Source organism: Pararge aegeria, chromosome Z (assembly GCF_905163445.1).
Source record: "Pararge aegeria chromosome Z, ilParAegt1.1, whole genome shotgun sequence".
Classification (NCBI taxonomy): Eukaryota; Metazoa; Arthropoda; class Insecta; order Lepidoptera; family Nymphalidae; genus Pararge; species Pararge aegeria.
This window is the reverse complement of record NC_053208.1, coordinates 7,800,668-7,821,093: the sequence shown is the minus strand read 5'-3', so window position 1 is coordinate 7,821,093 and position 20,426 is coordinate 7,800,668. Positions and strand designations below refer to the sequence as shown.

Here is a 20,426-nt window from a genome sequence, read left to right as displayed (position 1 = left end):
TAAAGATATTCTTGACTTTATTATCTTTATATATAAGTTCGTAGTTCTAAAGCAAAATTATATTATGTTCAAGTTATAATAGTCAAATGACAAATGCTCATAACCTTCTACAAAGTATTGCTTTTCCCGAAGCTGGGGCGTTTATGGTTATAACCATCAGCTCCTATATTATCACGAGCATAAATTGCTTACCTATCATATACCATTATCGCAAGCGCAACTACTTTAATACTTATTATTGTATAGTTTCGGTTGCCATCCTTAGTCTTCACCATCAGTTTGACGAGACTATATAGTACCTTTCGAAGGTAGCATATACCTTAACAAATGCCCAAGTTGCATTAAAGAACACTCAAATCGCTATAGGTGTTCCTATAACATTTGAAGAGTTCCCTCGATTAGATCGTAACAAATTGAAATGCCTCTGAAGTAAGACATATCAAACAAAAAATAATCATCAAAATAGGTGTACATTTGATCAAGTAATCGCGTATCAAAAAAAAAACAGTTGAATTTGGAACCTCTTCCTTTTTTTTAAATCTGTAAAGATCACATTCAATACCACGGTCAACCCCTGCCTACTAACTTAAATTGTGAAATTCTGATTATATTTGGTCGAGTTGTAACGCAAAAATAAAAGAAAATTTCATCTCCTATCCCGACGGAACACTATTGTTTAATTTCACACTTATCTGCAACGAGTAAAATATTCTTTTATTAAAATTCTTTCTTTTTTGACGAGGATATACCAACCAGGGGTTAACATATCTCTGTATCTCTAATATAACATCAGATACTTGGTTAATTAGAGACTTAATTTAAGCGCAAACAATTTCAGGATGTGAGAGTGTTGAAGCGCCGACCCATTCCATAGAAATTCCTATTGCGAAAGGTTGTCTGGGAGAAATTGCTTAAGCGATAAGAGTGCCCTTCCTCCTAAATGTGTTATTTATTGTATTACATGTACTTCTGTTAGTAAAGAATTACAAGTATAAATAAATACAAAGAATTTGAACAATTTAAAATTAGTCAACTTAGTTGAAAGCTAGTGCTTAGTCGATGCGGTATCATAACCTGTGCGCATTACTGCACTATCTATAGTACTTAATTAAGCAAAACTTTTATCAAGAATCTTTTTCCTAAGATCAATACTTTAAGAGTTATAATTGCAAAGTCATCATAAAAATACGCAATGACAACCATAAAATAAGCTGTGTTTAAAATAATCCTATCAAAAACAACCTTGTCCGTTTTAAACATTATTATCAAAAATAGCAAAATCTAATTTTTTCTCTTATATTTTCGTTCTCTACAAATTTATTGAAAGCAATCTGTCGAAAATTCTGAGCTTTCACATGACCACATAAAGTATATTTTCTCATAATAACTTGTCGAAGACAGTTTGTTATATAGTAATGAAATTTTTCAATTTTTCTGCAATTTCGTAGTCGTAAAGAAATGATTATCTTACGTCCTTGAAAGAAATATTTTTAAACAGAAACTTAATTTGTGTTCGATACTCCCTAATATAAAGCTGATCTCGTATTCCCACAGAATTAAGAACACACAGAAACCGTGTCCACGAATAATATTGAAGCATCAAAAACCACTCCACTTTAGTAGTGCTTCTCGAACAGGCAGTTAGTCACTTGATTCCATTTGGCAGTTGACCATAATTATTTTACTTCTAATGTTCTAACGTTCACCATAAAATAAGGAAAATGGGAAGGAAAAACATTTGTGAGCCAACAACATTTTGCGGGTGTGAAGTCTTAATTTCGTGGTAGTATCGTCATGACATTTAATTAAAGCAATTCCATATCAAGCTAAACGTTTTAAACAACTGCCTCGTATTAATTATTTATCATTCATTGCATTGCCTGAAATTAATTATCATTGCAATCCAAATTCAGATCGAAGATTCAATTTAGTAGTTCTACACTTTTCTCGAGTGTGTCCTGCCTGTAATGACATATGGAGCCGAGACGTGGACACTGACGGCCGACCTGATCTACAAATTTAAAGTCGCGCAACGCGCTATGGAGCGAGCTATATTGGGAGTCTCTCTTCGGGATATAATTCGCAACGACGAAATCCATCACCAAAAAAGTTCACCGACATAGCTCAAGGATAAGCAAGTTGAAGTGGCAGTGGGCGGGTCATGTCAGTCGTAGGACAGATGGCCGTTGGGGTAGATGTGTTCTGGAGTGGAGACCGCGAATCGGTAAGCGCAATGTGGCACGATCTCCAGCCCGCTGGACAGGTGACCTTAAAAAGGTGGCTAGAAGAAAAAGGCGGAGGGCCGTGTGTGGTGTCGTGCTCTGGGAAAGGCCTATGTTCAGCAGTGGACGCTTGTGTGCTGTTAATGATTGATGATGACCTTTTTCTCACTCTGCCCTGGCAATAAGGATGGCTAAACATTATTTGATCTTTGAACTTTGGGTTAGCTTATTTATTAACTTCAGACATTAGTAGTTAGCATGTTTAACAACGGATCCCAAGTATTTCGAAACGCTACAAAACTAGCAACATAAAATTCATAAATATGTCGCAGAAACAAAATTGTCGAGACTCGGATGATGCATCTTTTTTTTTTTATAAAATATGCAGCAACTGAATACCAGTGTTAATTGGACTCGTCGTGTCAAAGGAAAGGATAAACCAGGAATTTATGCGACTAAAAAATATACGCGGTGTAACCGGAAAATCGAAAGTATGGCAGAATAAACTATGAACAGAAAAGTCATGTAATGCGGAGAAAAGAAAATAAAGTTACTCAAGGCGTTTTTATTCCACTACAAGTTAGCTTTTGGCTGGAATCTCATCTGATGAGACGATGCCAAGATGGAAGCAGGCTAACATGTTAGGGGTATAGCAGTTCTTAAGTGGTAAGTTATGAAATTGCCTCTGCAAGCAATGGAACCCAGGATTTCCGCTTATAAGACCGTAGCGCTCACCACTGCGCCATGGAGGTCATCAAAAATTTTAATAAGTTGTTGAAAGACCAAGAGAAGCACCAGAAGAAGGGGTAAGCGACGGGGGAAAAAAGTAAATGGAAGAAGACATGATATGCTGACTCATAGTAGCGTGAAATAAAATGAAGAAATAAAAAAAAATTGCATGCCTTATATAAATATATAAAAGGCTTAGATATCACAGAAATTACATGATGTATGTGACGGTATTTATTTGGAAATACCTTTTTATTTTGTTGCGGGATATGGAAAGAGTAGGATACAGGAGAGAAGGCCTGTACCTGGGTATAGGCATATTTATCTTCTACTACTAGTAGGAGATTTATAAGAGATTTATAGCTTAGGGATATTATAAATATATATAAATGCCTGTAAAATATTTGATTTTGCCCCACTCAAGTAAAGAGCAATAAGCAATATTATAAAAATGACGTAGTTACCATGGCTGGAGTAGGTTAAATACACGTAATCTATTTTAATATGCCTAATTATCTTTTCAAAACATTCTAAAGTGAAGTACATTTTAAAAATAGAAGGAAAACAAAAGTGTTGAAATTAATAAAAAAAAGAGATATTCTTTACGAATGTATGCTTTTATTGTTTTTTAATATTTTCAAAACAATGTTTATACCAAAAAGTAATTGGAAGATCGTTTTTCATAAGAGGATATGTATGAAAAAATGTACACTTACCTGAAGCAGCCCAAAACGTATTTCCATGTCTAGGAAGTGATACTCCTTGGCATATGGGGGTCGATGAGTCGAGCTGTGTTGTTGCATCGGCTGCACGGTTGGTGGACCCAAGGATATGGGGTGCGGCATCACCGGCAGAAACCCTCCAGGTAATATTGGCGATGATTCCTGTTAGGAAAAAATCCAAGGTTAAGGAAATCCTTTTGTAAGAACTTTTATCGATTTGGACGTAGTTTTGTTTATACAAATTAGGTTTTGGTTTATACCTTTGTGTTATATATAGGTGTATTTCTTGAATAAAGCAAATTGTTTGAATCATTCGCAGTGAGTCCAAATATCATTTTGAATATTTGATCGAAACCGTTCGTTGGATTTTATAAGAACTAGCTGACCCGTGCAACTTTGTCTGCACAAAATCGGTTATAGCCGGAAAACACAAATTAAATGACATTTTCAAAAAATGAATCCTAGCTAGATCGATTTATCGCCCCCGAAACCCCCTGTACACTAAATTTCATGAAAATCGTTGGAGCTGATTCCGAGATTCCAATTATATATATACGAGAATTTCTCGTTTAAAGATATAAGATATTTTCGTCTTTTATAAAATCCTTATTTACATTTAGATATCTGGCACTAGCTAAGTTTTATTTTTTAAAGAAAGAAATTTTTATTTTTTGTAAGAAAATTACTGTAACATTTTATTAAGACTTAATTAATCTATCTTAAGATTTCCTTAAATAAGCTTAATTAATTCAGAATAGCTCAGCTTAATTGAATATCAGGATCGGATATCATAAACTAAGAGAGTCTTCTGTAACTAAGCGACAGCGATCAGCGCTTAAATTTGTATACAAATAAATAATGTTTAAATGTCTGTCTGTGTTTACAAAATAGCTGTCTTATTAGCTTTGGTGATAACGGAACGATAGCATAACTCAATATATCGTTTTTCTGTATTTTTTTTTATGGGTTATTTTTTAGTTGGTTCAACTAAAGAATAACTAAAGGATGTAGGTCCAGGGTTCCATCTTTGGCAGGGGCAATTTTAAATTAATAAATTCTAAATGTTGTCTGGTCTGGTCTAGCGGAAAGCTACGGCTGTGGATAGTTCTGACACTTTCAAAAAAGATGGCTACCTAAGCGATTAAGTGTTCCGGTATAATCGCGTGGATGCAGATTGGGGGTAAATATGAATAGAATTTTACTGCTATATCCCCTGACACAGCCCAAGTCTAACATTATAGAAGGCATCATAACAAACCACTAGTTGGGGTTGCGGTTATTGCAGTGTTACAAAAATAAATAATTTGAAATAACAATTTTTGAAAAACAACCAATAAAGTTAATGTTTAGTAATCGAATGCGGCCGAAGTCGCGGGAAACCCGGGCCCTATGTAACAAAGCATATCTGATATTGACCTTAAAATCACGTTTTGTTATAAGTACTTTGTTTGGAGTTCAGCGGAAACTTCTTGTCTGTTAAGTATTATTTTCAGTTTTCTAACACTTATTATTTTGCTTTGTGGTTGGGATTACACGAAGACTTTTCATCTGCGAAGGACTTATACCATTGTATGATGCACACATATTCTTACCTTTTATTTCCTTTTAAATTCAACGAAGTTTTCTTTGCTGGGAATCACATACCTGATACCGATATAACAATATTATGATATCACAGAAATATATTCGATGCGTTTTATGAAGAGGTTGTTTGTTTGCTTTTAGTAAATTTTAGTCTGCTATAGTTGGACTATATCCTGGGGGAGGACATATAAGTTCCAAGAGCTATATAAGTTCTAAGAGTCTCACCGCCAAACGGGTTAAATAGGGGATATAAAGACAGAGGAGGCTTGTGCTCATTGGGACTAATCGCAATGTGATTACACAAAAAAATGGTTGTACAAAGTTGTTGTAGCTCAGGGAAGGGGAGGTGGGGCCAAGTTGCCCCGATCTCCTCCTCGTTAGCGCGGCAACTGACTAACGTGGTATTGGTAGATAACCGACAACTAGAAGGCCAACAAGAGGAATACGCTGTGTTTTGGAAGAGTGACATATAACCTACGTCCTGTGTAGTGGTCGAAAAAAAGGCACGTGTTTTAACTAAATCATATGAAATAAATAAATAAATTTACGATCTAGCCTCAAAGTAGCTTTCGTTACAGGTACTAAGATAACTGATGAATATTTTTACGAATAATATACAAAAATACTTAAAATATACAGATGATCAACCAGAGACTATAGTAATAAATAATAATAATAAATAAATAATAAATAAATATACTACTACAATACACACATCGCCATCTAGCCCCAAAGTAAGCGTAGCTTGTGTTATGGGTACTACGTTTGCTGTTAAATATTTTTATGAATATAATAGACATAAATACTTATAATATACAGATAAACTGAAAAACAATCATGCTCATCACACAAACATTTTCCAGTTGTGGGAATCGAACCCACGGCCCAGGACTTAGAAAGCAGGTCGCTGCCAACTGCGCCAATCGGCCGCCAAGTGTTATATTAATGGTTTAAGTTTTATATTAAGCCGGCTTAACTGTTAAATTTAAAAGTGTTATTTTATAACAGTTAAGCTGGCTACGATCTTAGCCTGCATCATAACTTAGCATCAGTTGAGTTTGCAGTCAAGAGCTATCTTTTAGTGGAATAAAAAAAACGTATATTATACGACAAAGTTTTGTCTATCGACAGTGGTGATGTTTAATTTACATAGCCAAGGTAATGTAAGTAGTTGTAGTTGCGCAATGTGAATTCATCCTTGTAGGAACTCTTACCCAGTTTCCAAGGCAAATGGTAATCACAATTTTATTTGAACGCAGGCAAAGCGAAGCGAACGGCGCGCGTAACGTGGCTATATGACAAAATAATAACTTCATACTAAACCAAGCCTTTTGAACTTGCCAACCGAGCAAATTGAAAAAATAAGGCGACCGCTTTTCTTGCTGGAGTTCACTTTGATCATTTATAGGGTTTCAAGTCTCGTAATAGAAGTATGGTGCCCTTAGGCCCTGTCCAGATATGTTTCATTTGTCCGATCACGATTACAACTGATGATTTGTGTATCCATAGCGTAGATCGTATATAATAATAATAATAACGTGCTGACATTACTATTCCACATGACGATAATCTGGTGAAAAAATATCAAAATACGTGGTCCTTGAGAGCTCATGAGATTACCGCCATGTGGAGTGTTGAGTCGACCGTATTCTTCCGATAATCGTTTCAGTCAATGGTTTTCTCGCGAAAAGCTTCGACCCACCTTTCGCTTTTTTACCCGATCGAGGGTCGGATACAGAGGCAGTAGTCCTTGAAATGGCGCGTATTGTGAGGAGGTTGTGCTCAGGGCTCCACACCCTGACCGACCTGACATTGTTATGATTTCAAAAAAGAGATGTTGTTAATACGCGATACGGCCTGCACAATGTCTGGTAGGTTTGTTTTCGATCAACAAAGAAGAGCTGTTACAGAAATGGACAATTTGGTTATATGATACGGAGTAAACTGAGAGGCGTCCTTAATGAGATAATAAGCTGAATTTGGTATGAAAAATGATACGAGTACGATGATCGGGTCGGGCTAATTAAACATGTCTGGACTCGGCTTTATAGATATTTATTGTCTGTTGAATATATCTCTTTCTCGGTTCTTAAACGATCATAAAAGGGTTCATTCAGAACTGGATAGTAGACGGGACGTCTATATACCAAAAAAACAATACCAATTTTATACCCTTCCCGGGAATCGAATCCAGTGATCAATGTAGAAATACGCTACCCACCAGACCAAAGGGCCGTATTTTTCGAAATAAAATTTGAATATAAGCAAACGTTGAGAATATAATAACAATATGTATAATCTAAAACTTTCTACAGCTTAAAGAATAACCATTGTGGCTAAGAACCATTAGTTGTGCACTGAAAGGATTTTGAGCATTTTTCAATCAATCATTAATCCACAAGCACCTTAGAGGGATATAATAAACTTCCCTGTTACAATAAAAAGTGTTTTGAGGATGTATACAATGTGAACCGTTTGTCTGTGGGTGGGAGGCATCGGCCGTGGCTGGTTACCACCCAAAGACACGCCGACAAAAACGTGCCGCCATACGATATAATGTCGGTACGAGGACGCGTAGAAAGCGATTAGGGTTATGTTTGATTGGATGGATTACCACTATGCCACCCTGGCGCATTGGTAAGCATTGTGGTCTTATAACTTGGACGTACCGATTTCAATCCTCGGCAGGCCAATTCGGGAAACAATGATTTCTGGTGAGAGGCTTAGCCCGTGGCTAGTTACCAACCAGCCTACTAGAATCCGGTTAATCCGCTACTATCTTAGACTGCATCATCAATTATCACCAGGTGAGATTGCAGTTAGAATAAAAAGAAGATAATGATATACCTACTTTCTAAATTCAATGCAAAGTATGACGAGTCAACAAATACCAGTTCGTATTTCACTGCAATTTTTGACAGTTTTTTTCATCAAATAATGGAATGAAATATGGTATGTTGCGCCAAACTGCAACAAAAAAGAACAACAAGTACCTAACATAGGAACAGTTTGAACGGCCAACAAAACTATTGAACCGACTATAAAAAAGTTTCCTTTTGTAAAACGCAAACGGTTATTGTGTATCTACTTTAATGAATGCCTTTGTGACTCCCAAAATAAATTAATACACTCTATTAATAGTCGTATTTTATTTATAAAGGAGTAACAAGAATAATTATTTATTTGACATCTATATATAAATAAAAAATTATAGCAATGCGTGTTTCAAAAGCACTAAAATATCACGAACGACTTCTTTGATTTTGTTTTGTTCGCTTCATTACTGGAAAAATATTATTCATTCATTTTGGAAAATAGAAAATTAGATATAACTCAAAGGAACCGCCAGCCAAATTGGTAATTGCGTACCGAAATTGCCACTTTGTATTGCTTTCAATAGATGACTTTCTAGGTCGTATAAAGTTTAATGGGTCATCTATTTTTAAAACATACAAATTATGTCAACGTCTCGACACTTATGCATTTATAATAATTTAGTTTTTTTCCGTTTGTTTCTGTTTCGGCTTTTGTTGTTGTTCTTTTTTAATGATTCTCTTTGAAAATTATTAGTTTATAAGCGAAATTAGCAGTTAGTTTTTACCTTTAAATGTAATGGTTTGTCTGTGTAATGTATATATGATAAGTTATATTATTTTTATTTATGTGAAATCGCTGGTAGACCCAATAAATAGATAAATATAACATTACCAGCTTCTGCCTGCGACTTCGTCTGCGTGGACTTCAGAATTGTTTCTAAAGCTTTGTTCCTTAACAATTTTTAATCCTACCACGGGAGGAACTATTTGAGAGATTAGTACAGAAAGTACCTTTTGCATAGCCGAGGTGACATGCATACCAAATTTTAAAACTGTCTGCCCGCGGTTTAGCTCAACAATTTTCACTTTTCCCTTGGAAACTACTTAAGAAATCGTGATAAAAGGGACCTTATGTTATTTTCCAGGTCAAAGGCTACATGCATTCCAAATTTCATCCAAATTTGTCCGTTTTTGCGCGTTTGAGCAACAAACACCCGCCTATTACAATTATAATATTGATGATGATGATAAAGTAGGATATTGGGGAAATAGTGGATAATATAGAAATAGTAAAGATACACACAGGCGCAGGTACTTCTAGTTTGAATATACGCTTGTGAAATGTTATTCAGTTGTCGGAACCTCAAATTTGCAAGACAGTACTCCAGGCTCTAACAAAGATGTTCTCAGTACACGTGAGTGAAGGTTTTGGTACTCCTAGTTGGAATGCACGCTTGCAAAACGATAAGTGAGAGCCTCAAATTCACAAGACTCTGCTGAAGGTTCTAACAAAGAGGTACTCAACTCTAATAAGTTGTCAGACACAAAACATGAATGAAATATGCATTGTAACAACAATGACTATCATTATGTTACGTTTAAGCTTATTATATCTTGAAACTATAGTATTATGGTTCCTAAACGACGCCAGATCTTACATACTAGTACTGTATCTGCGAAATGGTATTAATTTATTACTTATGCAAGGGTCAACGGCTGAACCGATCATGCAGTAGGCCTGTAAATACGCGGTGACAACCGTAACATCAGCTGTCTTTAAATTTGAGGTCTAACGTTGTTGTGCTTAATTATGGCCACAGAAAAGGTTAAGGTGCTAAATCAAATAAAACAATAATTTGATACCAAGCCATTACAATTAGTTAGGATTGTAATTTTTTTAAGTTACTAACATAAACAAACCTAAATTTTCTCTAAGAATAGCTTGTTTCAGAAAAACAAAGAGGACTGTTGCTGCGAGATTTTTAATAAGAACCATCGATACTAACATGGAGCTTAACGGCTTAATCGATGCTGGCGATTTATATGGAATAAGCTTGCATTCTAGATACCGCACCGTTGCGTACTTAAATAAACAATTTCCAAGCTATTCTTAAATTCGAATCAAATGCGAGCAAAGTCAACAGCCAGTAGGAGATAAACTAAAGTAAGCAGTCCAATATAGTAGAGTAATAAATCTAGGTATCCGTATATATCGAGGCCAGATTTTAGAATTGATCACACGGAATGGGCACTATTTGCCATCAACATTATAAAGTGATATATTTTAAGTCCAGACAAAGACACATATATAAAAAAAATAAGTTGAACTTTTCTTTAAACCCCGCGGGAACCGTCTGTTTTCCCGGGCTCAAAGTATGTTATTCTCTTCCCTAGAATACAATCTATCTCCTTGGTTGTTAAGTTTTGTCGACGTCAAACCCGTGAGGAATTAAGGTTATAAAATGCAAGAAAACCCTTAAACCTATTATTTGATGAAATCTTTTCATAGTTTCTAATTTAATTTTAAATAATTGAATTGACTAGCATGTCGCAAAACTTTTTTTATAATTCTTTTTTTGGAATAGCGAATACAATAATTTTGTTAATATAATTCGCACTGTTTAAAATACAAAAACAAGATTTCCTGAAGATGCTACGTTGCCGAGGCGAAAGACCGTATTGCCGTGTTATTATCAAAAAAGTTACGATCTTTCCCGATCGTAGCAAGTTTTTTATCCTCATTGATAATATCTATATCACTCCTAATATTATTTTTATCAGTGAAATATTATAATCTTTATCACACTTGCTTGTAACGCGGATCTCATACATCGAGGCACATTATCCAAGTTATTGGACACGCGTGTTTTCCTTCAAAAATAATGCTTTATTTATGATAACCCGATTAAGTTTAGTTTGTACCTTACTGCAAGTTATATGTATGTATATATACAGATTTTTTTTTAAACAGGTTTTATGCGCCTTAAAATAGTAGGCATTTCCTAAAATGGTTTTAAATACGAACGTATTCTTTATATTTTAAATAAAGGCTTAAAGGCTAAAAGGCTTTATCGGTTTTCCTTGGTGCACGAAAAAAAAACCATCGCGCCGTTTTTTGATATTAATATTTTCACTTTTTGTCTCATGATATTTTAAGTTTTTAAAACATGATATTTTAAGTTTTTAAAACTTAAAATATCTAGTTTCAATTGTAAAGAAGAGCAAAAGTACATTTTAATCCGCCGGGAATAATAATCGAGGCATTAACCGCAAGTGAATAATTTCTTTTGACCAAAATCTAGAGAAATAGGCCAACGAAACTTTCATATCTTGTCAAAATTAAAGTTCATGCAGTTATGTCCTGAAAACGTATTTAAAAGTTTATTCCGTATTTTTCCTGGCAAGTGTTTTGAAAATGGTCGTATGAAACGCGTATGGCATATTACTTATCGGCTTTCTTAGCGCATTCGCTTTTAACTCTTGCGCCTAACACCGCCTCGACTGTAAAATGCAATATTACCATACTTTATGCATAAACTACTATTATAACCCATAGAGGCGTAATAATAATAAATGCTAATGAAATTATTTAAACAATAAATGAATACGGTAAGAAAGTTGGAGGAGACCCGTGCCCTACAGTGGTTCGGTAATGGGTAATGGTAACTGACCTTTTTACTTAGCTAAGGTTTCAAAATATACAAAATTTAATAAAAACGATTTATTAGTTAGGGCCGACCGGACGTACAAACTAACTAGCGTTTATGATACATGTGCCAGGCCTTTTATTAAAGTTGTTTGTTTTAGAGCTATTGCGAACATTCCAGTTTTATGGGTGACAAAATTGCTTTCTTTTTCAATTAACCCATTCATTGTTGCAAAACTTAATACTCGTAGGATTCAGTATAATACTTTTATTACTCCATTTGCGAGCTCCATCTGCCGTCATATAGATCTTAATCAGAGGCTTTCACGGGGTTTTCAGAGCCCTTAATAAAATTGAATAAGAAAACCCTGGTACTTTAAGAGCCTCAACTTCTATGATACTTTTTTCTTCTAGTTTGATTACACGTGTAGTCGAATTTAATTTTGTTACAAAATTGCAAATGTGAAATGATGCTTCTCCAAATATGTTGAAAATATACTAATTAATTATTTTTGAAAATATTTCGGCATTTTCATTGTTTTTAATTCAAAATAGCGGTTACGTATAAAACCTTCTTCGACTAATCGTTATCCCCCCCTAGGTAGGGCCCGCTTTGTCCGGTTTTTCCACCCATTAACAAGCAATTTTAATTTTACGCATAAAACCTATATTAATAAAAATTGTGGTGCTATTATGTATTAAGACCAATATTATCTAAAGTGAACGCTTCATTGCATAGCGGCACATCTTTGTCGGTGTTTTTTTATTTTCATCGCAATAGGAGGTCGTAACATTCAAGGGGGAGTTATTAAATCAAGGGGGTACCTTACTAGGGGGGTAAAATAGGGTTCTTTTAAATTAAAAACTTAAAAAGGTAAGGTTAACGGCAAATATCATATTTGCCGTTAACCCTTTTAAAAGTGTAAATAGGAAAATAAAATACACCTAGTAATACTATGCTTTCAAAAACTTATTCAACGTTCGTTTTAAGGCGGTAAAATTTTACTTCTTCACTATTTTAGTATACGTAGTACCCGTAGAGTACATTTATACCCCTTTGTGTACGTAGGACTCCTACTTTTCCAGTTTTAAAACCCGGGCAGGCGCGAGGGAGAGATTATTCAAATAGAAAATGTTTTTTTCCAATACGGATTACATGAGCTATTAAGGTAGAAAATGGTGTTATAGATGTATGAGGCTTAACCTTCCTTAAACCTTTTGTGCGCTTTTATAAGTTTCACCTGTTTCACCTTGTATGTAGGAACTATTTGAATTTCGAAAATTGAATATTTCTTTTATTTCTTTAAAATTACCAAAATGGTATCTTACAAGAAAATTTCACCCAGTAACGATAACAACATCTATAATTGGAAAAACCGAACCTAGCCAAATTTTGTCTATTGATAAGATTTGCCTAATGACTAACCCTTGGGGTAAATAGAAAAAAAATATTTATCAAATGAAAGTCAAATTACTCAAATCTGCCTGTAGCTTCATCTACAGAAGTTATTCATACTTTTATTACAAATGAAAAAGTGTCTGATTGTTTTGCTCCACCGCTAAGCAGATCTTTATTAACATTTTACGTCGCTATAGCTTGCCTATTGGGGATGGAATACGTCTAGGATAAATTCATCCTCAAACCGCTTCCTAAGAATCTAAAACATAATCTCAGATATGTATAGTTTAGCTAGCGAATTTACAGATATGATATTATCTCCTGCTCAGATTGTGTCAAATCTGCGTAGGAGATAATATCCTGTACTCTACAGACGGCTATAAGATACGTTATAGCTCGGGAAAACGTACGCTTGCCTAGCGTGGGATTTTAGTTATTAAATAATAATAATTTATTTACTTGAACTAAAACTTTTTCAATCTAAATCATCATCATCATCAATTCAACATATAGACGTCCACTGCAGGACATAGGTCTTTTGTATGGATTACACTTGAAAAGCGTGGTGAAAATTAAGTTAGGTAGTTTTTACTTTATACCGCGGAACTCAAGTCTGAGTTGTAAAATAAGTGATTGAATGTGGAATATAAAACCAGCTGAAATTTCCGAATATAGCCACTATCAAAAAACAGACAGACAATTCAATTTCTTAAATTCTAAAAGTTTAAACAGTCTAGTTTTGAAAGAACAAAAATATATCCCATTCTTAAAATACTGTTGGTTTTTAAAATAATAGCAAAGGATTGTACTTACATGCCAAGCAAGTATGTTGTGTAAACTGGCAAGCACTGCCTCAGACGCGAAGGCCACAGAGTGTTGTCCTTCTTCGAGCGAATGTATAATTTGCAGCATCCTCGGGTGTCGTAGCTGGTCCAGAATCGTTATGCTGAGTTTGATTCGTTCCAGCATGCTGTGATTCCGCTTCGGCTTGTAAAGCTTATCCGCGATGCGCTTATCGAAGACAAACACGGAACATTCCTGTGGAGGAAATGCGAAATCAGTTTCGAATAGCATTTTTGTATGCAACTAAACTAAACGTGGCGGGGGAAATAACTCGACAAATTCCTTTACATCGAATTTAGAACGGAATTTGCGGAAATAGTGGCACTTGAACAGGATATTGTTGTACATATGTTTTTTTTTTTATGGTACCTTTATATGTCCTCATTATACACTCACGTTTAGAGAATTTCACGAGAATTTTCTTCCAGAATATGGTACCGTACCTAACATATTTTATTGGTGAGTATCTAATAAATGTATGTAATGGTGCAATTCACAATCTACTGTCCCTGATTTAGTTAAAAATCTGTATTACAGTTGACGGTTATTAGTGCATATTGTTTAAAATAATTAGCCAGAGTATGGCACCGTTGCCGAGATTGAATTTAAGCGAATGCAAAATTTTATATCTTTTGTTGGTGACCTCCCTGGTGCAGCGATGAGCGCTGTGGTTTCAAGCTGTTCCGTGTTCGATTCCCGCCAAGGGCAATTTGGGAATTTATAATTTTTGAATTTATTTTGGTCTAGTCTGGAGGTAGGCTTTGGCCGTGGCTAGTTACTACCCTAGCGGCAAAGATGTGCCGCTAAGCGATTTAGTGTTCCGATGCGATGTCGCGTAGAAACCGATGAGGGATATGACTACCATACGCCCTAACAGGTAAGCTCGCTACCATCGTAGGCTGCATCCATAACTTACCACCAAGTGAGATTGCAGTCAAGTTCTAACTTGTAGTGGAATAAAAAAATCTTTAATTTTTATATCTATAAAATTTGTATGTTATCACTTTTTGTATTTCCTAACTTTTTGCAATAACAAACTATTTTTTATTTGCCTACCACTAAATATTATACCTACATCTTTTATTATAACATTATGAATAGTTTTCACGTTTTGCATGTACGCATTATAAGTTTTTACTTTGACTTTTTTCTTGAAGACCGGACCTAGTAAAGAGTAATAATAATTATTTGTATTACCAAAGCCAATTTTTTCATTCTATAGTAGGTATTATCGTGTTATTTCTATATTTTTTTATTAGTATGAAAGTATGTTACTTCATTTTTATAAATATACCTAACAACGTTATTTTCTTAGATTTCTCGTTAGTAAAGTAAACCTACTTTAAGATATTTAATGGAACGAACTTCTCGATACATCAAATAGAAATAAATATGATAACTTATTTACTCATGAATAACGAGCGAAAGCATTATATCTCGCCGCGCTCTCAAGTATGTTTAGTGTTTTTAACGATGGTTGTCAGGTTATTTTTATTCCTTATATTTTTACATACAGTTAATTTTAACATAGGTATTTAACTATGATTTAATATATTATTAGAAAATGATGGTTGGTATTGATTTATTGAGGCTTAAGAGACACGGTGTAATTAAACATACTATATCAAACAACGTCTCGTTTTCTCACGAATATTGAGATAAGCCTTCTTGTTTTCTTGTAATCCTATTCACGCGTAATTCGGATCAAGGGACACTACTAATAATACAGCAGTATCCTGGGCTTTAAGTTATTAGGACATAGGGCTGTCTAGCGACTGGGCAAAGTTTTGCTTTTAAATGATCCATATATATCTTAGTGGGCAAAACACCAGCTTCCCTTTGGGGAGGGGACCGAGTTAATTAAATATGACTTGTTTTATGGGCGAAGGGAAACAGTGAGGATACCTGCACCCCTGAGGGTTCTCCACAATGTTCTAAATAGCGTTTGAAAGCGTTGGCATATTTAAACCAACTGTGTACGTACTTGCTTTGCCCATTACTAACAATAAATTAGCTAAGCGTATATTCTAGTTTTTGCTTAAGGACGATAACTGGAAACAAAGCGGTCAGTTTGTGATACGAAGATTTGCAGTAGAGACAATTAATAATTAATGTATGCTTTCACATCCATACTAATAATATTATAAATGCAAAAGTGTGACTGTTTGCTTGTCTTTTTATTACAGCTATGGTTGGCTAAATCGTTGACCCGTTCTTTATGAAATTTGGCACACATATAGCTTGTAGAACCACCCTGAAGATGGACATCGGATATAATATTTACCCCGAAAAGCTGCTGGTAAGAGATATCCGAGGTAATTAGAAAGATGAGCATTTGTTACCAGTGCATGGTACTTAACTTATATTAGTGATGTTTTAGTATAGAAATAGTTTGTGCTTCCTGGAGACTAGACGGCCGTAAGATACGTTTTATCCTTGGCCTCTTCGACTCAATTAGTCGCCGCGGCAACCATAGATGGGATCTGTTGAATGTATGAGCCGATAGTATTTGCACATGTGGCTTACACAGTTGTTTCAACCCTTTACAAAAATCTTACCCACGAAGGAACGGGTGTAATTATAGGGCTCTTGTCAGTGCTACGAACCTAACAGTTTGGGCTCCATTACAGCTTGCATGTGCGTGCTGAATTAGGACTACTTGATGCCCTAATAAATCCACGCGTATCAACTAGTAAACTGTTTTTCATGTACTAGTAAATATTGTTTCGATGGTGTTCATTCCCCGCGAGACGAGATGCCCTTTGCAATTGCTTAATTGTATTATGGGTTAATTACAGCAACTGAACTCAGGATGAAAAATCGAATAAAATAATTATACAATTTATAATGAAACATTTTAAATCGCATAATGTAAGTACATTCTTCAATTTAATATCATTCAAAATTGAAACAGTTTAAAACGTATATTGTAAGTACATTCTTCAACAGAGTATACTTAATTCGAGTGGTGTCAGCAATTTCGGTAAAACAAAGGTCCTTCTGAATAAAACAACATGTTGAAAATTCAGGGTTAAATTTGTTCGTGAATTATAATTAAAAGTGACTTTTCAATTACGTAGACTGATAATTATTTTAAACCGATTAATTTTCCTTAATTATGATATTATAAAAATGTGATATAATATAGTTGCCAGATTACTGAATGTTTCCCGTGACTTCGTGCGTGTTTCTTTCGGTTTGGCCGTCTGTTTTCTATCCTCTAAATCTTAGTCGTGAGTTGTTAAGGCATCGATTGAATATGTTTCTATGGTTTAGGGGGAAAATTTAACAGACAAAGTTACTTCTACTTTAAAAATAATTTACCTTTCCTTCGTCTTTCAGAATGTTGAACGTCGCTCGACCAATTTTGTTCTTTTTATCTAATTCTTTGTATTTAGAAGCAAAAATGGATAGATACAAAAATGGATTTTGACGCAGTGGGCAGCGACCCTGCTTTCTGAGTCCTTGGCCGTGGGTTCGATTCCCACAACTGGAAAAGATTCTTGTGATGAACATGAATGATTTCAGTGTCTGGGTGTTATAAGTATTTATGTATATCATTTATAAATATATTCATCAGTAACCTTAGTACCCATAACACAAGCTACGCTTACTTTGGGACTAGATGGCGATGTGTGTATTATCGTAGTATATTATATTGAAAAAAAATACATATATAATTAAATAACTGACAATGTTAGCTTGTTTCGCCAATTGCAACACTCTGTTCATTACCTACCACTTCGAAAAACTACAAATATTTTAATTTCCGATATTAATAATTAGCCCTTAACATTTAATTATATCCGCTGCAGTGAATGTAAATTGAAAACAATCTGAAAACATGGAATTCTTTGCTAATTTAATTCCATGATTCATATCAGGTCAATTACGCTACGATACGTTCAAGTTAATAATCATTTATGATTACATATTTTCTTTTTATTTTATTTGGTTGATTGGTGGAAGTATCATTATAGCTGAGTGTGCGAAATAACAATTGCCGTATTTAAGGGTTTCGCACCCGAAGGGTGTCTGTCTGTTTGTCTGTCAATGGCTTATATCTCATGGCTCATAATATGCAGAAATCTGAACTTTTTGCAGAATGTGTATATCTATTGCCGCTATGATAAAAAGAAGTACTGTTAAAAATTAAAATTGTTTATACTATGAATGCAGAGGCGTTCATAGAGGGTATGCTGCATACCCTGTGGTATGCAGATGATATAAAATGAAGAAAATCTCCAGGACAAGTTATAAAAAACTTAAGGATAGGCATTGTAAAAACTATTACCCTTAAATATTTATAACTCGCACTGGAGATTTTCTTGATTTTTTATCATCTGCATACCCTGTGCATACGACACCCGCGGGAAGAGAAGCGCTGGTGACAACTGTAAGATAATCAGCCGCCAATGAAATCGTAGCTGTAAGGGAATATCGAGTTCATCATCTGATAAAAGATTGTCTATCAATTTAAAAGTACGTGCCAGCAATGGTCTGGCCGGATGGGTGTTAGAAGAATTCCAGGCATAGATGATTTTGTTTCTAGGTGTGAAGTACAATATATGTGTGCAGTATAATATAACCATCGTGTCTAAGTCATCGATCAATGACAAAAACTATGAAAAAACAAATATAAAAATGGAAAACAATTAATTTTCATTTGTCCAACACTAGGCAAGTCTGTATAGTTGGTGCTTACTAAAGTTGAGTTTACTTTTCACTAGTAGGTACTCGTAAGTTGTTTTCAAACTACTTTATTAGAAAAAGTCATACACTGCTGTTTACAGACTAGCTTCTTTCACTTTTTGTTGCACATGATATTAAAATGTTATGTGATATAATAAGTAAAAGAATTTGTTAGTGATGTACCTCCTAGAAAGTATCGATTTTTACCCAACCAATGTCAATGTCAATGAAACCAATAATCTAATAATGAAACCTTTTGAAATCGACTTCCTAAATGCTTAAAATTAGTTAAGTTAACACAGCAGATGGTGGCTCCATGGAGTGGAACCGTCGGTTCCAGTTATTATATCTAGCATGCAATAATAATTGTAACCTAAACCGAAAACCCTTCTCTCCTATGAGATAGGGTGCCTATGTTTACGTTGAGACATTATTAGGCTCAGCATGATGACGATAAGCGTAGAAAGACCATCTCTCTCTTTATGTCACGTACTAGATATTGTCAGTTGGGTTTGATTTTCAAAAAAATAACGCGCTAACTGTTCGTTTCCTCTAAGCTTAGCTTTATATTATGTTATTTTCCAGGCACTTTATATCTCTATGCACAAAATTTTAGGCCGTTAGTGTGAGTGCAAAGCCACGCGTAAGAAACGGACAAATAAAATAAAAGAGACATTTCGCTTTTATAGTATTCGTGTTAATAGATGTGTCCCATCACTAAACTGTAAGCTATCAAAAGTGCCATCGTACAACGTTTTCCTAGTTTAATTATCAGATTCGTAGTCTTCATATGCGTAATATTGGAGCTTTGTAATTGGTGTTCATATTTTATCAAAGGAATTTCGAGTGCAGCTTTAAACATTGCCTTTTAATAATTTTCCTATAGGTTCGAATTCAGAATTCGAAATTTATAAAATATATTTCGGTGTGGAAAATTGAAAACCTTTGCGAAAGAGCTAAATTTAAATCGTAAAATATATGTTTTCGCTTCGATCTGTCCTTCGGTCTTATAAGCATGGCGTCCCGGATTCTCGAGTTGGACCGAACATTTTAAGGCTGTGGGTTTGATTCCCATAACTGGAAAATGTTTGTTTGATGAACATGAATGTTTTCCAGTATCTGGGATTAGCTTTGTGACGAACAGTGGGGCATCAATTAGCTTGTGACGAAGATGATCATATAATATAATGTTATTGTTTGATATAATAATAAAATAATATATATACAACGTGTAAACGAAAACCGAAATAATACCTCAGAGGATTTAGAGGTACATTATTGACTGTCTGTAAGACTTATCTGTGCAACCGAAACGCTAATAGTGTTTGAGTATATAATTGCCTTAGTTTTTACTGAAAGAAATCAGATACAGCCTTAACATCACATGCAAAAGTAAAATCAAGTGACTCATGTCCCTATATTAGGTACACGTCGCGTAGCGTACGTACTATGCTCGTGTCGATCTTTTGTCTTCAATAGGGTTGTCATAACTAAAAACTTAAAATTTTTTGAATTAGTTTGAATGGAAAAATAAATATGCGTCTTTTGATTTAATATTTGTACAGGGTGATTCCTTATGAGATATACTCTGCTCGAGTCGAGAGACTCTGCATCAGTATTTTACAATACCGTATTATCATTGTGTCCATATAAGCAAGTAGCATTCGTGGGAATTTCTGATTAAAGCTTAGTTTGGTTTGGCTTTAGCCGACCGTCAGTTTTATATTGCTCCATTTATATATATATGTATACATACATCATATAGCAAACGAG

General features: G+C 34.7%; 1 protein-coding gene across 1 annotated transcript in view; it reads right to left on the bottom strand.

The window, feature by feature from the left end:
* The window catches only part of LOC120636325 (SCY1-like protein 2), a 117,232-nt gene that overhangs the window by 38,458 nt on the left and 58,348 nt on the right, over nucleotides 1-20,426 (bottom strand). Inside the window, exons 2-3 of the mRNA XM_039907755.1 lie at nucleotides 13,932-14,156; nucleotides 3,668-3,835 (exon numbers count right to left, since the gene is read on the bottom strand). Coding sequence (XP_039763689.1) covers nucleotides 3,668-3,835; nucleotides 13,932-14,156 — 393 coding nt within the window. The remainder of the gene's footprint in view (nucleotides 1-3,667; nucleotides 3,836-13,931; nucleotides 14,157-20,426) is intronic.